Source organism: Tursiops truncatus, chromosome 19 (assembly GCF_011762595.2).
Source record: "Tursiops truncatus isolate mTurTru1 chromosome 19, mTurTru1.mat.Y, whole genome shotgun sequence".
NCBI lineage: Eukaryota > Metazoa > Chordata > Mammalia > Artiodactyla > Delphinidae > Tursiops > Tursiops truncatus.
This window is the reverse complement of record NC_047052.1, coordinates 51,191,777-51,207,503: the sequence shown is the minus strand read 5'-3', so window position 1 is coordinate 51,207,503 and position 15,727 is coordinate 51,191,777. Positions and strand designations below refer to the sequence as shown.

The 15,727-nt window shown below is 59.1% G+C and overlaps 4 protein-coding genes across 4 annotated transcripts; all 4 read left to right on the top strand.

Annotated features, from left to right (window-relative positions):
* The first annotated feature begins 263 nt into the window (after window positions 1–263).
* Window positions 264–2,716, top strand: KCNA7 (potassium voltage-gated channel subfamily A member 7). Its single transcript, XM_019927444.3, has 2 exons — window positions 264–876; window positions 1,877–2,716. Exons 1-2 carry the CDS (start codon window positions 322–324, stop codon window positions 2,693–2,695), a joined length of 1,374 nt encoding a protein of 457 aa, XP_019783003.1. The 5' UTR covers window positions 264–321; the 3' UTR covers window positions 2,696–2,716.
* A 3,915-nt stretch (window positions 2,717–6,631) lies between these two features.
* On the top strand, window positions 6,632–10,307 carry NTF4 (neurotrophin 4). Its single transcript, XM_033845722.1, has 3 exons — window positions 6,632–6,758; window positions 7,714–7,837; window positions 8,466–10,307. The coding sequence occupies exon 3, from the start codon at window positions 8,478–8,480 to the stop codon at window positions 9,108–9,110; it is 633 nt and encodes a 210-aa protein (XP_033701613.1). The 5' UTR covers window positions 6,632–6,758; window positions 7,714–7,837; window positions 8,466–8,477; the 3' UTR covers window positions 9,111–10,307.
* A 128-nt stretch (window positions 10,308–10,435) lies between these two features.
* SAXO3 (stabilizer of axonemal microtubules 3) lies at window positions 10,436–13,658 on the top strand. Its single transcript, XM_073796131.1, is given in 5 exon segments — window positions 10,436–11,233; window positions 11,508–11,708; window positions 11,809–11,970; window positions 12,674–12,801; window positions 13,286–13,658. Coding segments are annotated over 5 exon segments (1,020 nt in total). The 5' UTR covers window positions 10,436–11,077.
* A 781-nt stretch (window positions 13,659–14,439) lies between these two features.
* LOC141275646 (lutropin subunit beta) lies at window positions 14,440–15,646 on the top strand. Its single transcript, XM_073796132.1, has 3 exons — window positions 14,440–14,553; window positions 14,885–15,052; window positions 15,317–15,646. Exons 1-3 carry the CDS (start codon window positions 14,539–14,541, stop codon window positions 15,557–15,559), a joined length of 426 nt encoding a protein of 141 aa, XP_073652233.1. The 5' UTR covers window positions 14,440–14,538; the 3' UTR covers window positions 15,560–15,646.
* Window positions 15,647–15,727: the final 81 nt, after the last annotated feature.

Sequence of the window (15,727 nt, the reverse complement as noted above, 5' to 3'; positions counted from 1 at the left end):
GAGATGCAGGACAGAGATCTCAGGCGATGGAGAGACAGAAGGAAAGGAACCCCGAAGGCCAGGTGGACCCGGAGAAAGCGCAGCGCCGCGTCGCCTGGGGGTAAAGGGAGGGCGCCCCGGCAGAGGGCGCCCGGCCGCCCTCTGCCCCGCCGGGGTCACGGCGCCCCCTCCCCCGCGTCCTGGCCGCACGGCCGGGCTATTTTTACGCGTGGACACCGGACACCAGGCTGGGGCGGCGGCGGCGGCGGCCGAGGCGGGGCCGGGCCAGGTCGGGCGTCGGGGCCACACGTCCGTCCGCAGGTCGCCGGGGCTGCGCGCACCATGGAACCCGGGTGCCCGCAGCCGTGCGGCTGCTGCGAGCGAGTGGTGCTCAACGTGGCTGGGCTGCGCTTCGAGACCCGGGCACGCACGCTGGGCCGCTTCCCGGACACGCTGCTCGGGGACCCGGTACGCCGCAGACGTTTCTACGACGGCGCGCGCCGCGAGTACTTCTTCGACCGGCACCGGCCCAGCTTCGACGCGGTGCTCTATTACTACCAGTCGGGCGGGCGCCTGCGGCGGCCGGCGCACGTGCCGCTCGACGTCTTCCTGGAGGAGGTGGCCTTCTATGGGCTGGGCGCCGCGGCGCTAGCGCGCCTGCGCGAGGAGGAGGGCTGCCCCTTGCCATCGGAGCGCCCCCTGCCCCGTCGCGCCTTCGCGCGCCAGCTCTGGCTGCTCTTCGAGTTCCCCGAGAGCTCGCAGGCCGCGCGCGTGCTCGCCGTTGTCTCAGTGCTCGTCATCCTCGTCTCCATCGTCGTCTTCTGCCTCGAGACGCTGCCCGACTTCCGCGACGACCGCGACAACTCGGGGCTCGCCGCGGTGGCTGCAGCTGGCCCGGTGAGGGGGCGGGGCCTGCGTGTGGAGAGGCGGGATTTGGGAGGAGCTGGACGAGGTCCACGGGGTCCTGGCCAATCATAAAGTGGGGTAAGGGGCAATGGGAGGTGGGGCCTCGCAGGAAGGTGGGGCCTGGCTGTGGATAGGCAAGGCATTGGGGGCCTGGTTGGAAGACCTGACCAATCAAAGGTGGGCAAAGGCCTGTGAGAGGTGGGCAAGCCAGGGACGGCGCCAGACCTGGGAACCCTACATTAAATCCTGGGCTGGGGGCGGGAAAGGTGTAGCTTAATGGGGCGGGGCCTGAGGATCTACATAGGAGGACCTGCCTTTTCAGAAGGTGTGCGCTGAGGTAGGTGAGAAACCCGGCTTTTGGAGGGCAGGAGCATTGGAGGACAGGTGTATTAAGAAATCAAAACTGAGGGATAAGGAGAGACTGAAAAATTGGGGGTCTATACGGCTGGCAGTAACCAATGGGAAGGATGGGCTGGAGGTAGTGAGATCTGGGACCTGAAGAAAGCCGCCGAGGGAGCTGCAGATGGAGGGGTGGGGCCTGAGGATTGGGGCAAAAGGAATCCATCATAAAGAAAGTTGAGCTGAGGGCCGTGAGGGAAGGGGCCCGGGTTTTGGTATAAAGATAAGGTGTTTAACCATTATGGTCCAGGCTGGGTTTGGGGAGGGCAGGGCACAAGGGAGTGGGGCCAGGATGGGGACCCTCCCCATCTGGAAATTCAACTCTGGGGGTGGGATATTGGGAGGGAAGAGATTGAGCCCTACTCAAGCATTATTTCAGGAGGCCCTGCCAATGAAGGATCAGGGACCCTAAAGTCAGCCTTCCCTGGGGGTCCCGAGAAGGAGTGTACTACAGCTAGGTCACCGGGGTTCTGGGGGTAGCAGCTATTGACCAATTTGTAAAGAAGTAGTTGAATATTTAAACAGGAAATATGGCCATTCCAGTGCGTCCCAGCCCTGGTATGGTCCTCCCTGAACCCCTTCCTCTCTGCAGTTTCCAGCTCGGCTGAACGGCTCCAGCCCAGTGCATGGACCCCCACCTCGCTTGCCCTTCGATGACCCGTTCTTTGTGGTGGAGACATTGTGCATCTGTTGGTTCTCCTTCGAGCTGCTGGTGCGCCTGGCAGCCTGCCCAAGCAAGACAGCCTTCTTCAAGAACGTGATGAACCTCATCGACTTCGTGGCCATCCTGCCTTACTTTGTGGCACTGGGTACCGAGCTGGCCCGGCAGCGGGGGGTGGGCCAGCCAGCCATGTCACTGGCCATCCTGCGAGTCATCCGACTGGTACGCGTCTTCCGCATCTTCAAGCTGTCCCGGCACTCAAAGGGCCTGCAGATCTTGGGCCAGACCTTAAGAGCCTCCATGCGAGAGCTGGGCCTCCTCATCTTCTTCCTTTTCATTGGTGTGGTCCTCTTCTCCAGCGCAGTCTACTTTGCTGAGGCCGACCGGGCAGACTCCCATTTCACCAGCATCCCTGAGTCCTTCTGGTGGGCAGTGGTCACTATGACCACAGTTGGCTATGGAGACATGGCGCCCGTCACTGTGGGCGGCAAGATAGTGGGCTCTCTGTGCGCCATTGCCGGCGTGCTGACCATTTCCCTACCTGTGCCAGTCATTGTCTCCAACTTCAGCTACTTTTACCACCGGGAGACAGATGGCGAAGAGGCTGGGATGTACAGCCACGTGGACACGCAGCCCTGTTGCCCACTGGAGGGCAAGGTCAATGGGGGGTTTGTGGATCGAGAGGTTCCTGAGCTCCCACCTCCACTCCTCTGGGCTCCCCCTGGGAAACACATGGTCACCGAAGTGTGAGGACAGTTGAGGTCTGCAGAACCTCACATTTCCTTGGAGGGAGGGAGGGAGGGAAGGGAGGAAGGAAAGTTGGGGGGAGGGTGTTGGGTTTAGGAAGAACTAAGTTAAGTGGTAATGAGTTGGGGAACACTAAGTCTTATTGGGTCTTGAGTTGTGGATTGGTAGCTCCTGTGGGTACCTCCTGAGGTGACAGTGAATGGCAATGGGTTATGCTGATTTGAGGGGGGGGCTCCATCGGTTTGTATTGCATTGGGTTGTGTAAAGCTTGGGGTAGTGTGGAGATAGGTTTTGTCACATAATTTTGTGAGTTTCTTAGTTCCATGTTGGGTCGGGTTGGGTTACGAGTGTAGGTGAGTCTTGTCCAAGTGCATTATGCAGGATTCTGTGGTTTTATGAGTCCCCTAGGGCCATGTTGGATCAAGTAAGGTGGTCACCCACGGCACTGTTGGGACTGATTGTGTGTTCATGCATGGCACTATAGAGTTGGGTTGAGACACTGGAAACTGCGTGGCTTTGTGATTCTTCTAGGGCCATGTTATTTTAAGTTCTGTGAACTTGTGAGTCATGTAGAAATACGAAGAGTCATGTGATAGAATGTGAGCTTTCTAGGTCATATGAGGTTAAGTTGGGTTGGAATGTATGCGCATAGGAGTCTTTCAGGGTTCTGTTGCGTTGAACTGTGCAGAGTTATATGGCTAGAAGTTTGTCGGGGCTACAATGAGTTGAGTCGTAATGAGTTGTATAATCATGTGAACCTCGTAGGACCAGTTCAGTTGGGTCATACAACTGTTTGATTTGGGTTACATCAAGTTCCGTCCTTGAGTCCTGGAGGAACGTTCGGTTGAGCTGGACTGTATGTACGAGCACCACAGGGCCAGGCCATACTGGTTTGTTTTGCATTTAGTGGTAGCGCCAGGACCCAAGGATAACAGCACTGGGAAGGAATCATGTGTCAAGGAGTGAATATGGTACGTGGACTCTAGGAGACCAACTGAACTGGCTTGCCCAGTGTCATCCCCATAAGGGGCAGGGCTAAGTTCTGTATCTGTAGATTCCGTTGGTCACACAGAAGGCTTCTGGGTGAACTTGGAAGATGTAGATGCCCCTTCCATTTACCCCACACCTGCTTTGTTTTGCCATTCAAACCCCTTCTCTATCTGTCTTCCCATAGAGTTTTCCTTCCAGACATGGAGATCAGAGCCACAAGGGAAGGGGAAAGGGGGAGAAACTGTACTCTGTTCAGACATGATGGGGGGATAGAAACCCAAAGGAGGGGGACAGAGAGCTGGGGAGGGATAGAGACCCAGAGAAAGAAAGAGAAAGAAACCCCAAGAGGGGAAAAAGACCCAGAGAGAGGGGGAGACAGAGACCCATAGGGGGCAGGTATCAGGAACCCAGAGAGCACGGGACAGAGACCCAGAGTTGGAAAGAAACCAGAGCACCCCAGAGAAAGAGAACCAAGAAAGAAAAAGGCAGAAAAAGTCAGTGCCCCTGAACCTGAGAGAGATGCACAGTGTATTCCATGGAATCACAAAGGGATCCCAAATCAGGATGCACCACCCTACCCTCCCGCAGCTCAAGAAGTGTGTCAGACAAACTGCAGGGCCCACTCTATCTTCCTGGGGAGAAAGCAGTGTCTCAGAGCATGGGAGTGGCTTCCCAAGGTCGCGTGGCTTGTCCCCGGGGAGGGATGGGGGGCTGGACTTGTGGCCTGCTGCTTGACCCTACATGTCCCCATCAGCCTGCTGGTCTGCACAGGACTTCCCGAGTCTAACAGCCTCATTTCTCACAAATGAGGAAACTAAGGCTCGAGGGAGGTGGGGGGTTACCCAAGGTCAGAGGTCTTTCAGTACTAAAAGGGCATTTGGAGGAGAAAGAAGAGGAGGATGGTTACATCATTAACATATATAGGGCTGCCTGTGTGCCAGGTAACTTTCAAAGTACTTGTATTCATTATTAAAATCCACCCAGTGGTTTACAGAGAGTTGTTGTTGTTATTTTTAGCTAGGAAACCAACCCCCTTTCTTTTTTGGTCAAATGAAATCTCACTTAGGAGCACCAGTGTGAAGCATCAGAGGGTGTGAACTGGTTTGAGGAGTCTCTCTTGACAACTCAGAATGTGGCTAACAAATTCTGTTTGGAAACCCCTGATTTAATCCAACCACCTTTTTACACAGAGAGAAGAAGGTACAGATTGTGAGAAGTGTTTGATAAAGGTTGAAAATAATGTAACCTTTAAATAATATAACACTTCTCTCCGAAATGGAGAGAAAGGCACATTTGGAAAAGAAACGGAGACAGACAGACCCCCCTCACAGTGACAGACACAGGGCAGAGTCTGGGAGGCAGTCACAGAGCCCAGCACAGGGACCCAAAGAGGAAGAGACACGTGCAGAGAGGACAGAGATACCCAAGGGGAGGAGGGAGAGCAGGAGAGAAGAGGGCGGCGGTCTGGGAGGGGGTAAGAGACAGGAGGGAGGACAAAGACCCATAGAAGGGGGAAGAGACCAGAGAGGAGGGGCCAGAGATCCAGAGAAGAGAGAGGGACAGGGACCCAGACAGAGAGGAGAGGGATAGAGAGAGAGGGGGACAGAGACCCGAGGAGAGAGGGGGAGACGGAAACTGTTTCCCATTACTCTTTGAAAACTCACCCCTACTACCCCTTCAGAGACTGAAAGTTGCATAAAGTTCCTCTGGTAGGGCGTGGGGCATGTTGGGTGCTTAGGGGTATGGGAAGCATGGCGAGGTCAGGGAAGTGACCTGAGTGGACACTCAAAGACTGAGAAGCGCCCCTCCTCCACCCCAATAAACAACTGCAGCAGCCTTCTGTGTGGCCTTGGCTCGGCTGGGGAGAGGTGAGGGGAACACCCTAATCCGGGGACACCCTTCCCGCCACCTTGCCATGCTATATTTAGGCTGAGGGAGGGGTACGGGATGACCCCCCCACCACCTCCACGAAGGCAGGTGTCGGCTTTCCTCCTGAAAATAGCTCCAGGGGAGGGGTGAAGCATTAAGTCTGTCCCGGGACTCCAACTCCTGTCTGATCTCCATCTGTCTTAAGGTCTCTCTTTCTCTGGGTCTCTTTCCCCCTTGTGGGGTTCTGTTCCCTTTTCTTAGCATGTCTGTCTCCTCTCTCTGCATCTGTGTCTTCTCTCTCTCTCTGGGTTTGTCTCCCTCTTTCTCTGGGAGTCTGTCCCCTTTTCCTCTCCATTTTTGTGCCTTTCCCCCACCTCCCTTCATCTGTCACTATTCACTTTCTTTCTCTAAGCAGGTCATTCTGTTGCCAAATCATATCTTTGTCTATCTCCGGGTCCTGGAATACCTTGAGTTGCTCTTATCTGAACTCAGGACAAGACCCTCTCCCCAGTCCCCACCCAGGAAATTCCAGCAGAGAGGACTTATGTGGGAGAGACCCCCCTCACCCAGCGTCTCCCCGGGGCCTCGGGCCTTATCACTTCCCGAGCCCAGCTGGTTAATGTCTGGCCTGGAGCTCCCGGGAGAGTTGGGGATGAGAGCAGAGGGTGGGAATCTGCCCGGGGATTGACACTTCACTGGCAAAAGAACGCAAAGGAATCTCAGGCCCAGACTCCTGGGTCTGAGGGAGGAGGCAGCTGGAGCTGAGGAAGAAGGGGCTGGGGGTCCAGACTCCTGAGTCTGAAGGAGGAGGGAGCTGCGCGGGCCCGGACTCCGGAGTCTGCGGGAGGAGGGGTCTGGGGGACCTGGACTCCTGGATCCGGGGGAGGAGGGGGCTGGGGACCCGGACTCCTGGGTCTGAGGGAGGGAGGGGTGGGTGCTGGCGCCTGGCCTCCTGGGACTGAGGCGGGCGGAGGGCTGAGCTAGCCAGGCCGGGCTTCCGAGGTCTCTGCACGTGTGTGGAAGGCGGGATTCCCCCGGCCCCTCCTCCGCCGTCGGGCGCCGCCCCGCCCCCGCCCCCGACCCTGGCCCTCGGGAGCTTGTGCCGCGAGGAGCCGGTGGGCGACCGGGCGTCCCTGCAGCCAGCGAGCAGGAGGAGGAGCCGCCGCCGCGCCAGGGGCAGCCGGGGGAGCCGACGAGAGCGCCCCAGGTAAGAGCCTCCGCGCCTCCTCCCCCGGGATTCCGGCGTCCGGGTCGCCCTGCCCCCGGGTAGGGAGGGACGGGGGCGGGGCCTGCGGGGGCGGGGCCTGGCGGAGGAAACTGAGGCAGGAGGGCAGTGTCCCAGAGGGACAGCCCGTGACCCCCAGCGGGGTCTCAGGAGTCCGCACCCCCTGGCTAAACCTTCTGGGGGAGGGGGGCCGGGGAGTCCGTATATCTGAGTACCTGGGAAGGAGCTTGAACTCCAACAAAACTCCAGGGTCTGAAGGAGGAGGGCACTGGGGGTCGGACTCCTGGGTTTGAAGGAAGAGGGATTTGGGGGCCTGGACTCCCGCATCTGAGGGAGGGAGCTGGGGACCTGAGTTCCTGAAAGAGGAGGCAGCTGTGGCCGGGGCTCTTGGGTCTGAGTGAGGAGGGGGCAGCTAGGGCCCAGGACTCCAGATCTGAGGCAGGAGGCAGCTGGGAACCTACACTTTGGGTTCTGGTTGGGTCAACATGTGCCCCTCTTCACAATTCCCCCTTCCCATTTCCCCATCTCCCAGCCAGGGCAGGCGGCCACGCCAGGTATGTGCAGTAGAAGTCTTGGACGGGCCCTGGCCTGTCCTGTGAGGAGAGAACATTCCAGGAAGCAGCCTCAGGGACCCGGGGCTTCTTAAGTGTGGGCCCTCAGGGACCCGGGTGTCCAGGCCAGCCCTGCCCCCGCCCTGTCTGAGAGATGAATGGGCTGAGGAGGATGTAATCTTTTCCAGCCTCCTTCATCCTCAGTGTCTCCCCTCCCCTCTCCTCCCCCCATCTGCTTTCCATCCTGGAGCCATCACCTGGGCAGGGGGATGCAGCCTTGACTCTTGGTCCCTTACACTTTAAAAAGAACACTTTTAGAGAAGGGGAGTGTTCAGGCCCCCTCCTCCACCTGCCTCTATAACCTACCTGTTCCCTTCCTCCGCTAGGTGGTTGCCCCCTCCCTCTCCTGAGATGTCAGGAAGGAGGGGGCCACCTGCGTCCCCCACAGGGGCCCCCCGGAGCCTGGGGGCCCCCAACCCCAGAACTCGGAGGCGGAGGAGGTGCTGACAGGTCTGGTAACCACCCACTTCTAATCAGTCCTCTCCAGGCCATCCTGTCCCAGAATCCACAGGCTTCCAGAATGTTCTAGAGAGACTGCAATATGCACACCCCTGCCAGTGTCTCCCAGCCCTGGGCCAATTTCATGGACAGGGAAACTGAAGCCCCACCTGAGAGGAAGTGTCTTGCCTTCACAGTGGCAGTTTTAAGCTGAACCTGGGTCTCCCTAGGATTCCAGAACATGACCTTTCTCAGAATTTTGGAAACTCAAACCTCCTCCACACTGCAGGGCTTAGGGTTCCTTGGGGTTGTAGAGGCAGGATGGCAGAGTGGAGTTGCTGGGACAGGGTTCAAGTTCCACTTCTGGCATTTGCTGGCTGTGTGACTTGGTGCAAGTCACTAACCTCTCTGAGCCTGTATTTCCCCATTTGTTGGCTATTAATAGTAATCATAGTACACTAATTATGATTAATCTAGAAGTTGAGCATTATCGAAGCCCTAGAATATAGGGTCCCCCCAAGTTCTAGAACAAGTGCCAGAACCGCCTCCCTGTGGTTCTGGCACACAGAAGTTCCCATCGGCCCCCCCACTAAGTTATTATCCTTCTCTCTAATTCCAGCTTCCCTCTCTCTATCCTCAGGTGCTCAGCGAGATGCTCCCCCACCCCTCAGGCTCCCTCCCCATCCTCCTACTTTTCCTCCTCCCCAGTGTCCCAATGGAGCCCCATGCCTCACCCTCACCCCTGCCCCCATTTCCAGTCCCCGAGTGGGACCTCTTGTCCCCCCGAGTAGCCCTGTCCAGGGGTACCCCCGCTGGGCCCCCTCTGCTCTTCCTGCTGGAGGCTGGAGCCTTTGGGGAGCCAACTGGCAGCCCGGCCAACCGCAGTCGGCGGGGGGTGAGTGCGACAGCACCAGCGAGTCGCCGCGGAGAGCTGGCTGTGTGTGACGCAGTCAGCGGCTGGGTGACAGACCGCCGGACTGCTGTGGACCTGCGTGGGCGCGAGGTGGAGGTGCTGGGCGAGGTGCCTGCGGCTGGCGGCAGTCCCCTTCGCCAGTACTTCTTTGAAACCCGCTGCAAGGCTGACAGCGCTGGGGAAGGTGGCCCCGGTGGGGGTGGAGGAGGCTGCCGGGGTGTGGACCGGAGGCACTGGGTGTCTGAGTGTAAGGCCAAGCAGTCCTACGTGCGGGCATTGACTACCGATGCCCAGGGCCGTGTGGGCTGGCGATGGATTCGAATTGACACTGCCTGTGTCTGCACGCTCCTCAGCCGGAATGGCCGGGCCTGAGGCCCATGCCTGGGAACTGGGCAGGTAGAGGAAGAAGAGAGCTGGATGCTGAAAGACCTCAGGGGTGGCCTGGCTGCTCTAGGCGTCAGCTTGGGAACTCGTCAAATGGTCACAAAAATCACAGCTCTCCGATTTTGAGAGCTCCATCTGGGCAAGAAAGACAGATGGTGAAACCAAATGGGGGTTTTGAAGGATGAATAGGAGTTCTCTTGGATGAACTTGAGGGTAATAATGATGATGATGATGATAGCCAATATTTTCTGAGTGCCTACTGTTTATGAGCTCTAATACACAACTTGTCAGATCAGCTCTGGTGGATTTGACCATTGGAGGCCCTCAGCTTCTAAGTTGCTGACCATGCGATCTCAGAGGACATCACCTTGCCCACCCTGGAGAGAGTGACAAGGAGGGGATATGTCAAGAAGTGTGTGTGGGAGCATAAAAACTGGAACATGTAGGCAGCTAGTTGGGAGCTGGGGTTCAAATGAGAAATCTTACTTAGTCAGATAGGGCAAGTGTTGGCTTAGATATTCTGTTTTGAGGTAGTGAGCTACCTATCACAGCAGGAGCACAAGCAAGATTGAATGACAGGAGGTCAGGATGCTTAAGAGTTTGGCCTTGGTGGGGAGTTGGAATCAGGTTTCTACCCCTCTTCCCTGTCCCAACCTTTACCCTATACTAGTAAAGAAATAGACCTTACCATTGTCCAGCTTGAGTAGAGCATGAGGTTTTGACCAACTGGCCTGTCCCCTGGCTGGGATCAGGGGTGATTTGGACCCTGATCATCCTAGAATGAGCCAGGAAAATCCAACAGGAGAAGCGGCCCCAGAAGCCTGAATGAGGGGGTCAGTGGCACCCTGGGCCAGGCTGCAGAAGGCAGCCTCAGTTTTCCCTGTCTGAAGAACGGGTTGGTGGGATGAGATAATGGGGGCTGAGGAGGCAGAGGCTTTGACCAAAAGGGCTTTAAAGTGAGGAAGTGACAAGTCAGGGATAGACCCCACACCCTCAGGACACCCCTTCATATATTACCATTCCATAGCCACATGCAAACACAGACACACACTTTTGCCCTTGTTTCTGCATCTCTGTGTTCTGGGTCTGTGGTTCCCGCTCTCTTTTCTGCCGCCTCCTTTGTTGTCTCTCTGTCTAAATTCCTGTCCCACCATCTCTGGGTCAGTAGCTCTCTTTCTGTCCCTGTTTCTCACTCACTGTCTCACCCATTCCTGTGTGTGTTTCTTTCTCATTCAGCAAAGCTCTTTCCACACCCCCCTCTTTATTGCTAAGTATTTCCCCGTGGGTCCCTCCCTCTTCTCCCACACCCATACCCAGGTGGAAGTTTTCAACCAAATCAAAGGCAGGCAGGACAGAAGCCGAAGCTGATGCTGAGCCCTTCAGCACACACAGGGAGGGAGGGAGAGCCCTGGGGAAGTCTGGAAATCGTTACCCAGCCCCTCACCCCTACCCTCTGCTGCCGAGGTGGGCTGTCCTGGCAGAGGGAGGCGGTGGCCAAGAGGGCAGGGACCTTATAGGAAAGAGGGATGTTTCTCATGGGTGCCCTGATGCTCTGAGTAGCTCTGCCCTCCTCTCCCTCTGTTCCTCTATTTTTGGGTCTCTGACCACCCCCCGCCCCAGGTCTCGGTCCCCCTCTCTCTGCTGCTCCCTCTCTGGGTCTCTGGGTCTCAAACTCTCTGAACTCTGTACTTCTATTGCTCTCCCCCGCACTTTCTGCCCTCCTCTCCCTCTGGGTCTCCGCCCCCCCCCCATTTCTCTGAGTTTTTGTGCCCCTTTTGGGGTCTCTGTACTCTCTCAAAATCCTCCTCTCTCCTGCCTGGGTGTCTTTCTCACTCCATCCATCTGCACGCCTGCAGGCCCTTCATTGGCTGGGTTTAGGGTGGGCGGGTTCTGTCACCCGGGGCAACAGCAACAACGAGCCGGCTCCTGCTAGGCTACGGGGCGGGGGTGGGACCATGGCGGGTCGGACCCTAGCTCGGCGCTACGGTCCCCCACGGTCCCCCATCTCTGGGACCAAGGTGCCTGGATCCCAGCCCAGCTGGCATCTCACCAGCAGTGGCGTCGCCCACCACTGTATCCCGCCCGTGCCCTTTCCCCCGCCCACTGTGCAGGTGAGAGGACCCTAGGCTCTTAGCCAAGAGGAGACTGGGGGCCCAGACTGAAGGAGGGGCCTGGGGATCCAGACACCTGCTGAGGGAAAAGGGGATTCCGGGCTTAGAGTCCTGTCTGACAGAAGGAGGAGGGTTCCAGGGACTGGGTCTGAGAGAGGAGGGGTCAGGGAACCTGGATGCCTGGAACGGGCGGTAGGAAAGGGCTGGGGACTGACAGGGCTTGCGGACGAGACTCCTGAGTCCTTTTAGCTGACGTCCTGCACCTTCTCCTCAGTCCACGGTCGCGGAGCCCCTGCTCCTGGCCGCAAAGCAGGATTTGCATATTTGGGCTTTCGACGAGGTCACCAACAGATGGGAGACAACCTCGGGCTCGGCTCACGTGCCCAAGACCCACGGCGGGCCCTACGCGCAGCCCAAGGCCCCAGAACCTGCGGACCGCACGCGGATTGTGGGGATCAAGGATGTAGCGGAAAAAGTAAGGTTCCGGGATGCCCAGGTCCGCGGGAGACAGGGCTGGGGACCGCACTGGAGTCCCGTGCACCCTCATGTTGTGTCCCCGCGTCGTCTTCTTGCAGCTCAGACACCGCGGCTGGCGCCTCCCTCTGATCACAAAGCACCAGTGCAGTGAGACGAGGGCGCAGTACACCGGCTGGCCCAGCCTGGACCGGGGCGCCACCTCCTTCATCGGGCCCCAGCCCCTGGAGCTTGCGGACCACAACCGAGGGGGCCCTTCCCAGGTAGCGGAGAAGACCGCAGTGGCAGGACCTGGCAGAGCTTTGAGGCCCTGGGGCGGGGTCTGAGGGAATTTTGAGTCTGGGGTCTAAAGAGTGGGACAGAATCTGGAGGTTACATTGAGTGGGGAAGGGGCTTAGGCCTTTTGAGGCGGAGCCAGGAGGAGGAGGGGACTGGAAGCCCGAAATCCCAGCTCTGAGGCTGGGGCCACAGCTAGTAAATCCTGGGGCGGGCCTAGGAGGCGGTTCTGAGGCTGTGGGCGGAGCTAGGTAGCCTAATGTACGTGTGGGCGGAGCTTGAATATTCTGAGGCCGGTCTGGGGCGGAAGGCGGGGCTGGCTTCCCCTGTTAGGGTGGTGTTAAGGAGTAACAGTCGCCCGAGGCGCAGCTGAATTCCAGGGGCGGGACCGAGAAGGTTTGAATCTAGGGGAGGAGCAGGGAAGGTTTTTTAGTGACTGGGTGCTTGGCTTTGTGTCCGATGACGGGCAGAAAGTATTTGGATTTTGGAGGTGAGGCTAGTAACGGTTCTGATTTGGGGAGCGAAGCTAAAGTGCACTGGCCAGGAAGGATTCTGATTCTGGGGGCGGGTGTCGGCCTGGTTCAGAGGCGCTGTTGAGGCCAAAGGAAGAGGAATTCCGTGTGGGACAAAGGGCATGAAAAAGGGTATGAAACTTTTCTTGCTCATCCCTCCTCCCGCAATCCTCCTCAGGCTCTAATCCCCTGGACGAAGAACCCCGAGCTGGCCGGCCGGCCTTTCACTATTTCTGACCAGGGCATCCTGGACCGCCATCAGCTCTATCTGACCACTTCGGCCCGGGACTTCCAGGCCTATTCGAAGTGAGCCTGGGTCCTCCCTTGGCACCGACCCCCTGCACAGCCCCCGCATAGGCTGGTGGGACACCGAGACCCCCGGTGTTGGGTCCCCGTCTCTGACTCAGTAGTCTCGGCCTTCAGCTCCTGCACGCGCAGTAATCAGAAGTTCAGACCCAGCCCCTACCTTTTTTAGCGCCCTGGTACACTTAGTGTCAACTCTCAGGAACAGGAAGCCTGCAAACGGCCCAAGAAGGAGCTCTGGATCTGGGGACGTGGCCCTGAGGGTCTAGGGCGGGCTTCCTTTGGTATTTGAGTCCCCCAGATAACTTTTCTAAGGATGCGAAAAGTCCCAGATTCCAGGCCCTTAAATACCTCGAGGACCCAGGAATCCAGGCTAGGACTCCCCAGTCTCATGCTTCCTAAATGGTCCCTGACTCCTACAAATGTGTCCTCGAGGATCTATCTAGCTGTGCCCTCCCCATCGTGCCTCCACCCCAAACCCCGACAGGAAGGAGTTGTCAGGCTACCCTCGCAAGGACTCGATGACTTCCTGGAGCTTCGGGGAGACGCCCCAGGCCTGAGGCCCCGGCCCGAAACAGCCGCCCGGTCCGTGCTCCTCTCGGCCACTCCGGCCGCCGAAAATCCGCGTGCCCCGCGCCCGTCCGGTGATGCCAGTCGTGCCGCACCGCGGGGCGCTGTCTCTGGCTCAAGAATCCTACAGCCCCCCGCTGCACCCACTCCGCCGGCTCGACCGTTTCTGCCCGCTGGAGCCGCCCTGGGGCGGCCCCCACTGGAAACCCGAGTCAGACATCTACAGCGTGCCGAAAGCCTACAGCACCGAGAACTTCAACTACGGCAGCTTAAAGCCGGCGCTGGCCTGAGCCAGACGGGCCAGCCCCGCCCTGGACACGCCCCCCAAGCGGGGGCGGGGCTGAGCCTGGAAGACTGGGACTAGGGGTACACTGGGTGGGGCTAAGACGGGACCCCCGCCCACCACCTGGGGGCGGGGCGAATCTAACAGGTCCACTCGATCACGGGGGCGGGACTGAGCCTGGAAAATGTACCTTGGGGCTGTGGGCTAGAGGGTGGCACACACCCTCTGCGGCGGAAAGGGCAGAGCTTATCTCAGTCGACGACAGAGTTAAATAGCCTAAACCACGCTCTTTGCTGGGTTCAGTTCCGGCATCCTGGTTTCTGGGGGCCTGAGTGTGGGGCAGGTGGGATTCCCGCTGAATCCCTGGTGGAGGGGCGGCGCGTCTGGGTGGCCACCCCCCACCTCTGGTGACAGAATCCAACATCGAAGCCACCCCCCTCCTAAGAAGTCGGACTCGGTCTACGGCAGGTGGAGCAGGGTTGAGGCTTCAGCCTATAACCACTGGAGGATAGTCAGAGGGGCGGCGCTCCAGCCTCTGGCGGGCTCCCCTCAGGATGGGTAGAGGGGGGCCCACAAGGCAAGGGGCACAGCCTCCTATACCCTATTTCTTGTGCTCCCACCACAGCCTCCCTAGCACCTGGGGACTGAGTCTGTGAAGTCTGCTTCACCTTGGGCGTCTTCTGCTTCTTGGAGCGGAAGCCACTCAGGGAGTGGGGGGAGGGGGGCGCCACTGGGCCATTCCTGCATCTCCCTGACCTTGTCTGCCTCTCGCCCCCGGGGAGATTAGTGTCCAGGTTACCCCACCATGCTGCCGCCCCCAGTGGCCTTGACGCCTCCACAGCCCGCAGCTATAAGACCAGGTAAACGCGGCAGGGGAGACACCGAGGATGGAGATGCTCCAGGTAAGACCACAGGGCCCCTGGGCCCCTTGCGACTACATCCAGGCCACGGCTGGAAGGAAGAGGGAGAGTCCTGTGACCTGGCAAAGGAGGCCTCTTTCTAGAAGGGTGTGGAGAGCCAGCAAGCTTCCTGGCAGGAGAAGGGAAGCAGCTGGTGCAGGGCCTGAGGGTGGGTATCTGGGGTCCCTGGGTATGGGGATGGGAGATTCTTGAATGGAAGACGTCAGGCAGAGGAGCTGGGTCCCCGAACGTGTGTATGCAGGGCCGGGGGCTGGGTGGTAAGGACTCGGGGCGGAGGGCTCGGGCTGGCCCTGAGGCGCTGGCCTGGTCCCAGGGGCTGCTGCTGTGGCTGCTGCTGAGCGCGGCCGGGGTGTGGGCACCCGGGGGGCCACTGCGGCCGCTGTGCCGGCCCATCAACGCCACCCTGGCCGCTGAGAACGAGGCCTGCCCTGTCTGCATCACCTTCACCACCAGCATCTGTGCCGGCTACTGCCCCAGCATGGTGAGCTGCCCGGGGTGGGTGGGCGCTGCCACCTCAGCTCCAGGTGGATTACTCAGGGCCAGGCCCACAGAAGACAGGAAGTGGCCCCGGGGGTAGAAGCGTGGCCCGCCGCCCGGGGCAGGGGCTGGGCGTGTGGGAGGGAGAGCACAGATGGTCCTCTGGACACCCGAGTCTGGGATCTGTAGGGTGCAGTGAGGGAGCTCGGGGGAGGGCTTGGCCCCAAGTAGACACCCAAGCCCTCCCCCGCAACCCCGCCACCTCCAGGTTCGGGTGCTGCCGGCTGCCCTGCCGCCTGTGCCCCAGCCAGTGTGCACCTACCGCGAGCTGCGCTTTGCCTCCATCCGGCTCCCCGGCTGCCCGCCTGGTGTGGACCCAATGGTCTCCTTCCCTGTGGCCCTCAGCTGTCACTGCGGGCCCTGCCGCCTCAGCAGCTCTGACTGTGGGGGTCCCAGAGCCCAGCCCTTGGCCTGTGACCGCTCCCCTCGCCCAGGCCTCCTGTTCCTCTAAGGATCCCCACCTCAACCTCCCATGCCCACCTCAACTCCTGGAGCCAGCAGACGCTCCTCCCCATGCCTCCTAATAAAGACTTCTCAAACTGCACTCTGCGGGTGTCTTTCTGGGGTCTCAGGGTGTGTGTGCCTGTGTACGTGCACACGCACACACAACACACACAAT

Bases quoted from the DNA above. Each gene is read 5' to 3' on its own strand.
- KCNA7 (XM_019927444.3), top strand. From the start codon at position 322: ATGGAACCCGGGTGCCCGCAGCCGTGCGGCTGCTGCGAGCGAGTGGTG. The intron at 877-1,876 runs GTGAGGGGGCGG...TCCTCTCTGCAG, and splicing joins CGGTGGCTGCAGCTGGCCCG to TTTCCAGCTCGGCTGAACGG.
- NTF4 (XM_033845722.1), top strand. From the start codon at position 8,478: ATGCTCCCCCACCCCTCAGGCTCCCTCCCCATCCTCCTACTTTTCCTC.
- LOC141275646 (XM_073796132.1), top strand. The intron at 15,053-15,316 runs GTGAGCTGCCCG...CGCCACCTCCAG, and splicing joins CCGGCTACTGCCCCAGCATG to GTTCGGGTGCTGCCGGCTGC.